Source organism: the organism of the source record quoted next, unplaced genomic scaffold (genome assembly GCF_019419815.1).
Source record: "Pyrus x bretschneideri cultivar Hongxiangsu unplaced genomic scaffold, Pyrus_bretschneideri_v1 Contig47, whole genome shotgun sequence".
Lineage (NCBI taxonomy): Eukaryota > Viridiplantae > Streptophyta > Magnoliopsida > Rosales > Rosaceae > Pyrus > Pyrus x bretschneideri.
This window is the reverse complement of record NW_025999784.1, coordinates 1,514,333-1,524,871: the sequence shown is the minus strand read 5'-3', so window position 1 is coordinate 1,524,871 and position 10,539 is coordinate 1,514,333. Positions and strand designations below refer to the sequence as shown.

Below are 10,539 nucleotides of genomic sequence, written 5' to 3'. Positions count from 1 at the left end.
TTATATTTTTTATTATTTAGAAACTAAATATTTTTTTGGGCAATATTAAACGGACGGATCGGTTGTCGTGGCGATTGCACAGGCAGCAGAGATGTACGGTGTTTTGATTCGCCACGTGGAAAAACTCCGTTAACACGGGGGACGTAGGTTAGTCCAAACTGTCCAATGAGGAAGCACCGGTCACCATATAAATAGTTTGACAATCACTGAGCTCACAAAACCTTATCGCATCCCTCTCACGTCTTCACCAACTGAATTCAAAGCGAAGAAGAAGAATCGAAACGCGCGTTTCGTTCGTCCGATCAACCATCAATGGCGGCGAAGAACTTCAAGTACGTCATCCTCGGCGGCGGAGTCTCAGCTGTAAGTTTCTTTGCGATCGATTCTTGTCCGTTTGATCGAATTTTGTTAATTTTGTGCATTATTTTCGTTTTTTTTTTTTTTTTTTTTTTTGAGTTTTCTGTCGATCCTGATGAGGTACATAATTCTGTCTTTGAATTTGAAGTATCTGCATAGATCGAATCTGATTTTTTCAATTTCCGTTTTTTATTTACGAAATTTTGAGTACTTGATGCTCTTGAAGTCAATGCGTTTCTGTTGTAGTTGTTTTAGTACATAATTATGGTAATTATGACAAATAAATTCCTTTATAATTTTGATCACGCTTCAAAAACTGTTTTTTGTGATGATTTTGCTGTACTGTGGAAGCCTTGATCAATATTTAAGTTTTATATGCGTTTGTTTTCGAAATCTATAGGGTTATGCAGCTCGGGAGTTTGCCAAGCAGGGGCTTAAGCCAGGCGAACTAGCGGTCATTTCCAAAGAGGCGGTATGTCTTCCAATGATCGCTTTCACGTGTTTTTGTATCCAGTTGACTGAATATTTGAGATATTATTGAGCAAAATTATATTCTTTTCGGATTTTAATGCAATCAGTAGTGAATTTTGGTAACGAGGTTAGAAAATGTGAATTGTGGTAGTGTTACATCTAGTATGATGAGTATTGCCGACTGCTTGCTTAATTGATGATGTGCTTTTCAGTTTTCACATTAAACTTTGGTTAAGATACTCTCTTTTGTGTTATTTATGTCGATGCTCATTTTTTGCTACCTGTATACTTTCTGTACTAAATGTTATTACTGCTGTTTGAAGTAGTTATCCTCTAATGGCGGTGGAATTTAATTCTGTTTGATTACGTAGTTAACTTCTCAAATGTTATTACGTAGTTAACTTCTCAAAAATTCTTAAATTTTATTTCTTTTATTTCCAGGTGGCTCCCTATGAACGTCCTGCACTCAGCAAGGCTTATCTCTTCCCCGAGTGTAAGTTGTGTGACTTTTATTCCAAATGTCCAGTGCTTAAATTAAGCAGAATTGTGTCTTATGACCTCTGGATTCTTACTTGCACCTGACACGTCAACATAGAGCAACCTCATTTTTAAGTTCATCACTTTCTGTGACATTGTAACTTACTGTTGGGATTGGTCTTGCAGCTCCTGCTAGACTTCCTGGGTTTCATGTCTGCGTTGGAAGTGGAGGAGAAAGATTGCTTCCTGACTGGTACAAGGAGAAAGGTATGTTTTTCTTCTTCACAGTACAGCATACACCAATTTTGATTGGAGAATGTTTGAGAGCTTTCCGGAGTATTTAGACGCGGTGAAAACCACTATTACTTGTTATTGTCCCAAATTCATTTTAACAATTTTCTGATCTTCCATTTTCTGGGTCTTTTAGAATGCAGCATTCTGATGGAGGCATAATTTTATAATTTCAGGAATAGAATTGATTCTTAGCACTGAAATAGTTAAAGCAGATCTTCCTGGGAAGACTCTTGTCAGTGGAACTGGGGAATCCTTCAAGTATGAGACTCTCGTCATTGCCACCGGCTCAACCGTAAGCAACTCCAGGAATTTTCCATGCCTCAGCTTTTCTGAGCGAACTAGCTTTGTATACCAAATCAAATGGATTTTATGTTTTCGTAGGTTATAAGACTGACAGATTTTGGTGTCAAAGGAGCTGATGCCAAAAACATCTTCTATTTGAGAGAAATTGATGATGCCGATAAACTCAACGAAGCAATTAAAGCGAAAAAGAATGGGAAGGCTGTGATTGTTGGAGGAGGGTACATAGGTCTCGAGCTTGGTGCAGTTTTGAGAATTAACAATTTAGATGTTAAAATGGTTTACCCGGAACCATGGTGCAGTAAGTGAATAGTGCTTCAAGCTTTTTATTGTTTTGTATGCATATGAGTTTGGCCACTCTTTCTATTCTATGTGCCTCATTCCTCTAATCTTTCCTTGTCCTTGCAGTGCCTCGGCTTTTCACTTCTGATATTGCTGCTTTTTATGAGGGCTATTATAAAAACAAAGGAGTTCAAATCATCAAGGGAACAGTTGCGACTGGATTTACTGCTGACTCAAATGGAGAGGTGCATACACGATTGCTTGTCGTTTTGGATGTCATGCTTCGATGAAACTGCCCTTTCGAATATTGACTTTTGTCATAATATAGGTTAAGGAAGTGCACCTAAAGGATGGCACCGTGCTTGAAGCTGACATCGTTGTTGTTGGTGTTGGGGGCAGGCCCCTGACAACATTGTTCAAGGGACAAGTCGAAGAAGAGAAAGGTGGCATTAAGGTCGTGCAACTTCCGAAATCACTTGATTCCTTCCCCTTTTCCGGTATCTTTATTTTTATGATGCTTGGAGTCCTTGGCAGTATCAATCTTCATAGCCTTTACTGGTTAATCACACAGATAAGCACTTGTTTTAGCCCATATTAAGTAAACAATAGCGAAAGAAAGGTTCAAGGATTTCGTCGTGTTTGTATTTTCATCATATTGGATATATATTTTCAGTTTCAACATTTGATCAGTCATCCTGTTTCTGTAGTGAATGTTTCATGGCATCCGTTTTAATATGTGCCGGTTGATTGCAGACTGATGCATTCTTCAAAACAAGTGTTCCAAATGTATATGCTGTGGGTGATGTCGCCACTTTTCCTTTGAAGTTGTACAATGAGATTAGGAGAGTTGAGCATGTTGACCATGCACGCAAATCTGCTGAGCAGGCTGTAAAGGTATGGAATTTTCAACTACGAACCCATCTATATCATTCTGTCAAATCTGTCATGTTTTCGGGTTGAAAGGCTTCTGCACGTGGGCGTGTGAATTATATTATTGTCATTGATTTCTGCAGGCCATCAAGGCAAGCGAGGAAGGGAAGACAGTTGAGGAGTATGACTACCTTCCATTCTTCTATTCCCGCTCCTTCGATCTTTCATGGCAATTCTATGGTGACAATGTTGGTGAAACTGTGCTCTTCGGCGACAGTAATCCTGCCACACCAAAGGCGAAGTTTGGATCATACTGGATTAAAGATGGGAAGGTGGTCGGAGCATTTCTGGAGGGCGGCACACCGGAGGAAAACCAGGCTATTGCCAAAGTTGCAAAGGCCCAACCTCCTGTTGCCAGTTTAGATCAGCTTGCTACGGAAGGTCTCTCTTTCGCTAGTAAGATTTAACCTTCATTTGTGGTGGGAAAAATAAATGGATTATAGCTTCTTGATGAAGGTTTAGAGATAATTTGGGATTTCAATGGCTTCAGTCATATGTTCAGTGTTTACAGTGTTTATTGTTATTGTAATTGTTGAACGAAAGTAAGAATTTCTGACAAAAATAAAAACAATATATAATCGCACCAAGATCTTTTGTAATAAACTCTGCCTCTTGTGCTAGTGGGTGTGATTGGTTGTGAGCGTGATATGCAAGTTGACGAAAATATCGATGTGATTCTGCTGAGTGACTTGAATTGGATTGGATATGATTAGATTGGCTTGGAAACCAATGTTGTCTACATTGCCAAATGATAGAGGTGATTCATATTCAATCTAGAATTTATCAAATATAGCAAAAAATTAACCCTTGATTTCAAAAATGTTAGTTTTTATAAAAGATTTCAAAAATCTTGAGTAGGGTTTTCTCTAATTCTTCATCTAATAATTTTTTAGTTAATTGGATAATTCAACTTGAGGGTATTTGTCACCTAAGTGAGATTTGAATATATTTGAAATTTTTTTATAAAAAGCGACATTTTTGAAATTAAGGGTTAATTTTTTGCTATATTCATCTAGTTCACATTCATCCGAACAACTGGTTTGTGTAGATTTTTGTTTTCTTCACAAAATCCGGCCTCACGCCACAAGGACCGTTTGATAATCATTTCGTTTTCAATTTTCTTTTCTTTTTTTTTTGAAAATTGAAAACTGAAAGTAAGAAAACAGTTTTCGGTTTTTCAATTTTCCGAAAACTACTTTCTGTTTCCAGTCTGTTTTACTGAGACAAAGGTGGTTAGAAATGTTGGGAATGAGAGGGTGTTGTAACAAACATTGGTTCGATTTGGGCTTATACTTACGAATTCAACCTTTGAGTTCCAACATTTTTGAAGTCAAAATAGTAGTCGTTTAAGGCCATTGAATTCGCTTCAATCGTCTCATTAAACTGTAAAATGACGTCATGTGTAGCATCTCGTGCCAATAATAAAATAACGTCGTTACACTATTGGCACGAGATTACAATGGCAGGTGTGTTCATGCCATGTAAGTCATTCAACTGCAAACAAAATAAATAAAGCTACTCACCAATTTGCAAGAGCAATTGGCATAGAAGGAAGACAAAAGATTCATAAACTTGGATAGAAAAGAAGATTCAAATCCACCACAATTGCATAACCATAACCAACTGCATATTAGATTGTGATCATGTCTTCTACTGGCTAAGATCCAAAAACCGAACATTCAACTGAATAAAAATTTCTATTTAACTCCAACAGAGAAAACCGGGATGTATGCACTCCAACCGCTCTAGTCAAAGAGACTGAATCCCATGTCCTGCAACAAGGAAAAAAACGAGAAATATAAGAAAACTATATCGTCGTCTGATGTATCCACAACTCAAACGTGCATCTGAATGTTCCACAACTCAAACAAAGGCAAATGTCTACTGAATTTACATGACCATATTAACAGAAGGTTGCCGCCATGCACATGTACAAATCATGTTGAGATGGAAGCTATTAATCATATACGTCTTAAGAAATAATAGCAACAGAATTGGATTAGCAGTCATTAAAGCATCAAACCAATATTAATGAGATTATCCAGGTAACTTACATCATCGGATTCCTCTTTCTCCTCAACCTTCTCCTCTTTCTTTGCCTCAGCTGCAGCAGGGGCAGCAGCAGCACCACCACCACCGCCAGTTGCAGCAACAGCAACAGCACCACCTCCACCAGCTGGCACGGAGGCCAACTTTTCCCTTCCAGAGGCAATTAGCTCGGTGATGTCCTTACCCTTGACTTCGGAGAGCAGAAGTTGAATCCTGTCATCATCAGCCTCAGCACCAACTGTAAACAATACCAAATTTTCAGACTCAATAATACCTTGTATAGACACAACACCATGATTCCTAATGTTAACATCCAGAGTAGAAAGCACAGACAACATAAGCATTCAACAACTCCAATACAGTTAATAAATTGCTATCCTCTTGAGCCTCAGTTGGTATCTAGGATTGGATTGGAATGGATAACCCACTTAAATAAAGGTATGTTGAAGATCAAAATGCATATGTTTAGAGCGAAGGATTACTCATTAAGAGAATTTGTCATTCCAATCATCCAAAATGGTAGGATTAGAAGGCACAAGATTCCTCCATGTCTAATCCTCTTCTAATAATTGCTTTCTACCTTCAATATACATTTAACTTAGGTGTTATCCAATCCAATCCAATCCTAGAGGCCAAACGAGGCCTAGAAGTCGTCAGACCGATAACCATATGCAACCAAACAGAATTTCAGGAAATATGGGTATTATAACGGCATTCAATTGCTTCATCTTACCAAAAAAGAGATATGTCATATGGATTGCTATTCCAGTACATAAAAATACAAACAAACAATAACCAAAACTATTAAAGTCGAACCATCCAATTCCATACGTACATTAATACAGAAAGGCAATCATTATCGCCATGATTCAACACCGAAAAATAACACATCCACATAACCCAATTCCTTGTCACTTCCAAATATTCAGGTTCACAAAAAATCAAAAAATAAAATCTCAACCTGATAGGGATCAAAATTCAAAACCCACATAGAAAATACGAATACAGAAATGGGATTTACAAATCAACACGCAATATCGCACTACGAAACCACAAAGTCGCAATCTTCGATAGGTTATAAACAGAACGAGCAAAAGAACCACAAGAGGGCAAAAGGGAAAGTTACCGGAGCCAAGGATGTCCTTGATATCTTCGGCGGTAGGGGTGGTCTTGCCGCCCAACACAGCCAACAAGTATGCAGCGACCACCTTCATCTCTGCCTGTCAAACACAAATTTAATCAGTAAAAATGGCTATTAGTCTCTCAAATCCAGAGAGAGAGAGAGAGAGAGAGAGAGAGTACTTGAGAGGGCTCTGGATCTGCAGAGTGCGGAGAGAGAGGGTAAATTTGCAGCCGAATGCGAAATGAAGCAAGGAGGATAGTGAAATGAGGTTTTATGCAGAGCTGCTAGGGTTTTGATCGGACAACAACACCCAGTCAGACTCGGGTTTGGGCCGGATTAAAGTAACTGCCAGCCCATTTAGGTTTATTGTATTTTCGATGTTTTTTTATGGGTCACTAATGTCTCTCAATATTTTCTCATTTTCTAATTTTTTTTTTATTAAACAATACATTTTGTTAGATTAGATATTAGGGTTTAGTCATTGGAGAGATTCAAATTTACGCTGTCATACAATAGCTCAACGCCTTTCTACCATTGTGGTAAAGAGCCACTAGCCTCATTTTATAATTGGAAGAACTACAATGTGCATATTAATAAAATAAAAAAATTTAACTTTGAGACATGAAATAAAAATACACATCAAACAACAAAAATATAATATAAAGTTTAAGCCAAACATTGATACAATCCCTTATAAAAGAAGTTTTATTACTTGTGATGCAAGTATTTTAATATTCATATAATATATTCTAGATACAATACATATTTCTGTTGGCAGAATTCAACAATGTCACGCTTGATAATCAACAAACCAAAGGATTTGCTAAGCCTCCTCGAAGGCCAACTTAATAGAATGAACATAATCTTAATGAGCTGGTTACAAGGAAATCGAAATAGCGAGAATGAATACAAACAGATCGTATGAAGGTGGACGAGGCCGTGATTTTCTCTTCGATATTAGCTTTGAAAATACCAACAGAGAATCCTAAGATTTAGGATGATGATAACTGATGATTGAGTACCAAGTCTGGATGGCGCTCAAGAAAAGTGCCGTTAGAGCACCGATGAACGCAAGCATGGCCCAGGGGCTACTGAAATGATCTTCAAAGAACTGAGCCATCCATGCCTTCCACTTGGATTTGTAGTGCTTTTCTAATCTGCTACTGATGTGAATTATCGAAGGGTTTGATACCAAATCAGGGCCTATCTCGTTGAAGAGTTGAGCGAGTGCTTCGTCAGTTTCGAGTTTATTGTGAAGTATGCGGGCTGACCTTAGCTGCTTTGCATCTTCGGGATGAGTAATGAGTGAACTCAGGAAGCTTAAGTAAGAGGTGACCGCGTAATCATTTTGGAAATCGGGACACATTTCGTAAGCAATCAAACTCAAGAACAAAGGCATTGCGTCCGCGTTCATTGGTGGAAGAAAGAGAAATCCTGCAAAGCATAGTGATTTAAAAGATATGTCACGCATACCTTCACTGCACCTAAAATGGATCCCGGCTGCCTTAAGCTCCTGCGCGTTGCGAAATGATGGTGGAAGAAGTACATTATCAGCTGCCTCGCCGCCATTTTTTTTTTTGGACCTAGCATTCTTGTTCGAAGAAGCTCGAGAAGGTGAGTAGGCCATGAATCTTCCATACATACTCCCAAACGCCATTCAAATTTCAGATCTTGTCGCATCATCCTTTTATACCATCTGAACGGCTTCGCTGATGCACAAGCTGCAGTACTATGCATATCAAGAAACACCTGGATTCCGTTCCAAAGGTCCTCATTTTTTATGCTTGAGCTCATCAAAAGGTTGAGGATTTCATAAGGGATTTGGTTCTCTAGCAAGAACAAGTCTTGTTCAGCAAAGAACACTTGGTCTCTCTTTATCTCAAACTCTTCCAAGGTAGAATACTTGTGTATAAACTGCAAGATTGAACAACCGTCTACGAAAAACATCCAGGCGAGGCTCGCCTCATCACCATCATAGCGCTCTGTTGTTTTCTCGTCGTAGCATTGTTTTAACTCCTTGATGTTGTCCTCAATCTCCTTGTACAAAAATTCTTCGCTCCGGCCGCTGTCGTTGACGAAGTCCGCTGCCAATCTGTATTTGAGCTCCTCCCATTCCGGAAACTTTCCATGATGGATAGGGCCTATTGCTAGTACCCTTGGCTCAAAGTATTTCTCCAAATTTTTATTACTTCGGAGAGTTCTGGAAACACTTTGGATGATCGGTCGTGACCTGCTTGGAACAACACTTGTAGAACTATCCTGATTTTTTGTTCCTGCATCCCTCAATCTATTAAACCTCTGCTCCAAGGAATCAGCCATTGTAGTTTCCTGGATCGGAAGCTAGGTTTCTTCTTAATTACAAAGTGCTTATCTCCTTCCACACACACACACACACATATATATGTGACTCTCACTGTTCTAAAAATCTCTGCCTAGCGCCACCTAGGCCTCGCCCTGATTAATGCCTAGGCATTTGAAAATTAAGAAATGGCGCTTAGACCTACTGACCCCCCTAGAACACCTAGGCACCCACCTAACCTGCCAAGATCGTCTAGATTGCGACTCACTTAGACAGAAAATAGATAACTTTCATTTTGCATTTTATTTTTTTCAATAAATTGTAAGAGACTTGTTGAATACTTAAATAAACACACAGTATATGCTTGTTTCCAATGTTTTCATTATGTTCCAATAGCTCATAATATATATGTCATTCTATTTTGAAGTTTATGATGAAATTATATATATTTTAAATATAAATAAACACTTATTTACACGAAATATAATAGATTTAATTAAATCCGCATAGGCACTAGATCTCAGCCGCTGCCCAACCAGCACCTAGTGTCTTTTAGAACCTTGATGACTCTACATATCAGTACTCGTTGCACTTTTATACAGTAAAAGATGTTTAACTCTAGCTTTAACGTGGATAATGACTTTATCTACACTTGAAGATTAGTATTTATGTATTTTTATTTTGCAGACTTTTTTATTCGACTTTAACCTCGTTTCAAGTTTGGGATATATACTTTTGAGGTAGAAACTTATGTAAATATCGTCGTACAGAAAAATGACCAATTAAAAATCATTTTATAAGTGATACACTTGTGGTTAATTAACTACGTTTTCTTTTGATATAGAAACCAATTAATTCTTGAACTTCCTCTATTGGAAGGGGGCAACAGTCTTCCTAAACAAATGCATGTCAACTTTGAAATTTCTTTCAAAGTGTTTCACATGCTATTGGTTTTGGTATGTCGGACAAGTAAGTGAGGGATTGTGATATGTTTAGAGCTAATACACATTATATACATAATTGGTTAATGAAGCGAAATATTGGAACTCGAAACTTTGAATTGGTGTTGGTTACAAACTCGTTAAAAACTGATTGCCTCCATGATATGGGGAGCAGTTGCATCGTATAAGTGGCTTGATCTCTCTCATCTATTGTTGTTGCTTGTCCTATTGAGAGTAAACACAATTAAGCTAGGTCGTTGGACTACAACTCTAATCTTACTCTTAAGGAGGGTATATACCATTGAGATTTTGAGGGATTCTAATGAATTTATAAATCATGGATTTTGATAGAGTTTAATTGGTTTGTAGAGATTTTATGTAAAATTTTATTTCAATTCTCTCGAAATCTCTTTGAAAGATGTGAGATTTGTGAATACTGAAAATACACGACGAAATCTCTCTAATTCCCTCCAAATTCATAATTGAATATACCTAAAATGTTATATTCTTTAAAATTCTAATTGAATATGGCCGGATTTCTAAGAACAAAATCTCACCATGAGTAATCGGAGTGGCCAGCTCCATAATTCGCGCTACTCTGTTACCTTCACAAAAAATATGTGAGATATGGAAATGCAACCTAGAAGCACGCCACATACAATTTGCCCAATCATTACGTAACTTCCACGAAATAGAAGGAGAAGGAGATGTAAAAAAACTAAGAGTAATGTTATTCGTATCATGTTTTTGTATTATATTTATATATCATCTTAGGTGGTATCTGATGTAGACAACCATATCATTTGAAAAATTCGCAAAACTCAAGGAAAGGAAGGAGAAATACTTCTTATATACCACAATCATTATTTAATTAACTAGTTTTTCTTAATTATTAGTTTATTAAATAATGAACTAAATTAAAAAAATCTAATTAATTCAAATGATGTGACTGTCCACATCAAATGTCACCCAAGATGGTATGAAAATGTGGTACAAAAACATGTTATGAATAACAT

The 10,539-nt window shown here is 37.5% G+C and overlaps 4 protein-coding genes across 4 annotated transcripts; 1 reads left to right on the top strand and 3 right to left on the bottom strand.

Moving 5' to 3' along the window:
* Nucleotides 1-204: 204 nt before the first annotated feature.
* Nucleotides 205-3,731, top strand: LOC103963642 (monodehydroascorbate reductase). The gene is made up of 10 exons (XM_009376474.3): nucleotides 205-363; nucleotides 758-829; nucleotides 1,270-1,321; nucleotides 1,492-1,572; nucleotides 1,773-1,891; nucleotides 1,981-2,200; nucleotides 2,308-2,426; nucleotides 2,510-2,635; nucleotides 2,935-3,075; nucleotides 3,195-3,731. Exons 1-10 carry the CDS (start codon nucleotides 313-315, stop codon nucleotides 3,516-3,518), a joined length of 1,305 nt encoding a protein of 434 aa, XP_009374749.1. The 5' UTR covers nucleotides 205-312; the 3' UTR covers nucleotides 3,519-3,731.
* A 931-nt stretch (nucleotides 3,732-4,662) lies between these two features.
* LOC103963641 (60S acidic ribosomal protein P2-1-like) lies at nucleotides 4,663-6,618 on the bottom strand. The gene is made up of 4 exons (XM_009376473.3): nucleotides 6,463-6,618; nucleotides 6,287-6,380; nucleotides 5,166-5,398; nucleotides 4,663-4,883 (listed from the first exon to the last, which is right to left on the bottom strand). The coding sequence occupies exons 2-4, from the start codon at nucleotides 6,372-6,374 to the stop codon at nucleotides 4,857-4,859; spliced, it is 348 nt and encodes a 115-aa protein (XP_009374748.2). The 5' UTR covers nucleotides 6,375-6,380; nucleotides 6,463-6,618; the 3' UTR covers nucleotides 4,663-4,856.
* A 445-nt stretch (nucleotides 6,619-7,063) lies between these two features.
* Nucleotides 7,064-7,991, bottom strand: LOC125469868 (putative UPF0481 protein At3g02645). Its single transcript, XM_048567905.1, has one exon. The coding sequence runs from the start codon at nucleotides 7,938-7,940 to the stop codon at nucleotides 7,269-7,271; it is 672 nt and encodes a 223-aa protein (XP_048423862.1). The 5' UTR covers nucleotides 7,941-7,991; the 3' UTR covers nucleotides 7,064-7,268.
* On the bottom strand, nucleotides 7,941-8,602 carry LOC103963640. The gene is made up of 2 exons (XM_048567941.1): nucleotides 7,986-8,602; nucleotides 7,941-7,953 (listed from the first exon to the last, which is right to left on the bottom strand). Exons 1-2 carry the CDS (start codon nucleotides 8,600-8,602, stop codon nucleotides 7,941-7,943), a joined length of 630 nt encoding a protein of 209 aa, XP_048423898.1.
* Nucleotides 8,603-10,539: the final 1,937 nt, after the last annotated feature.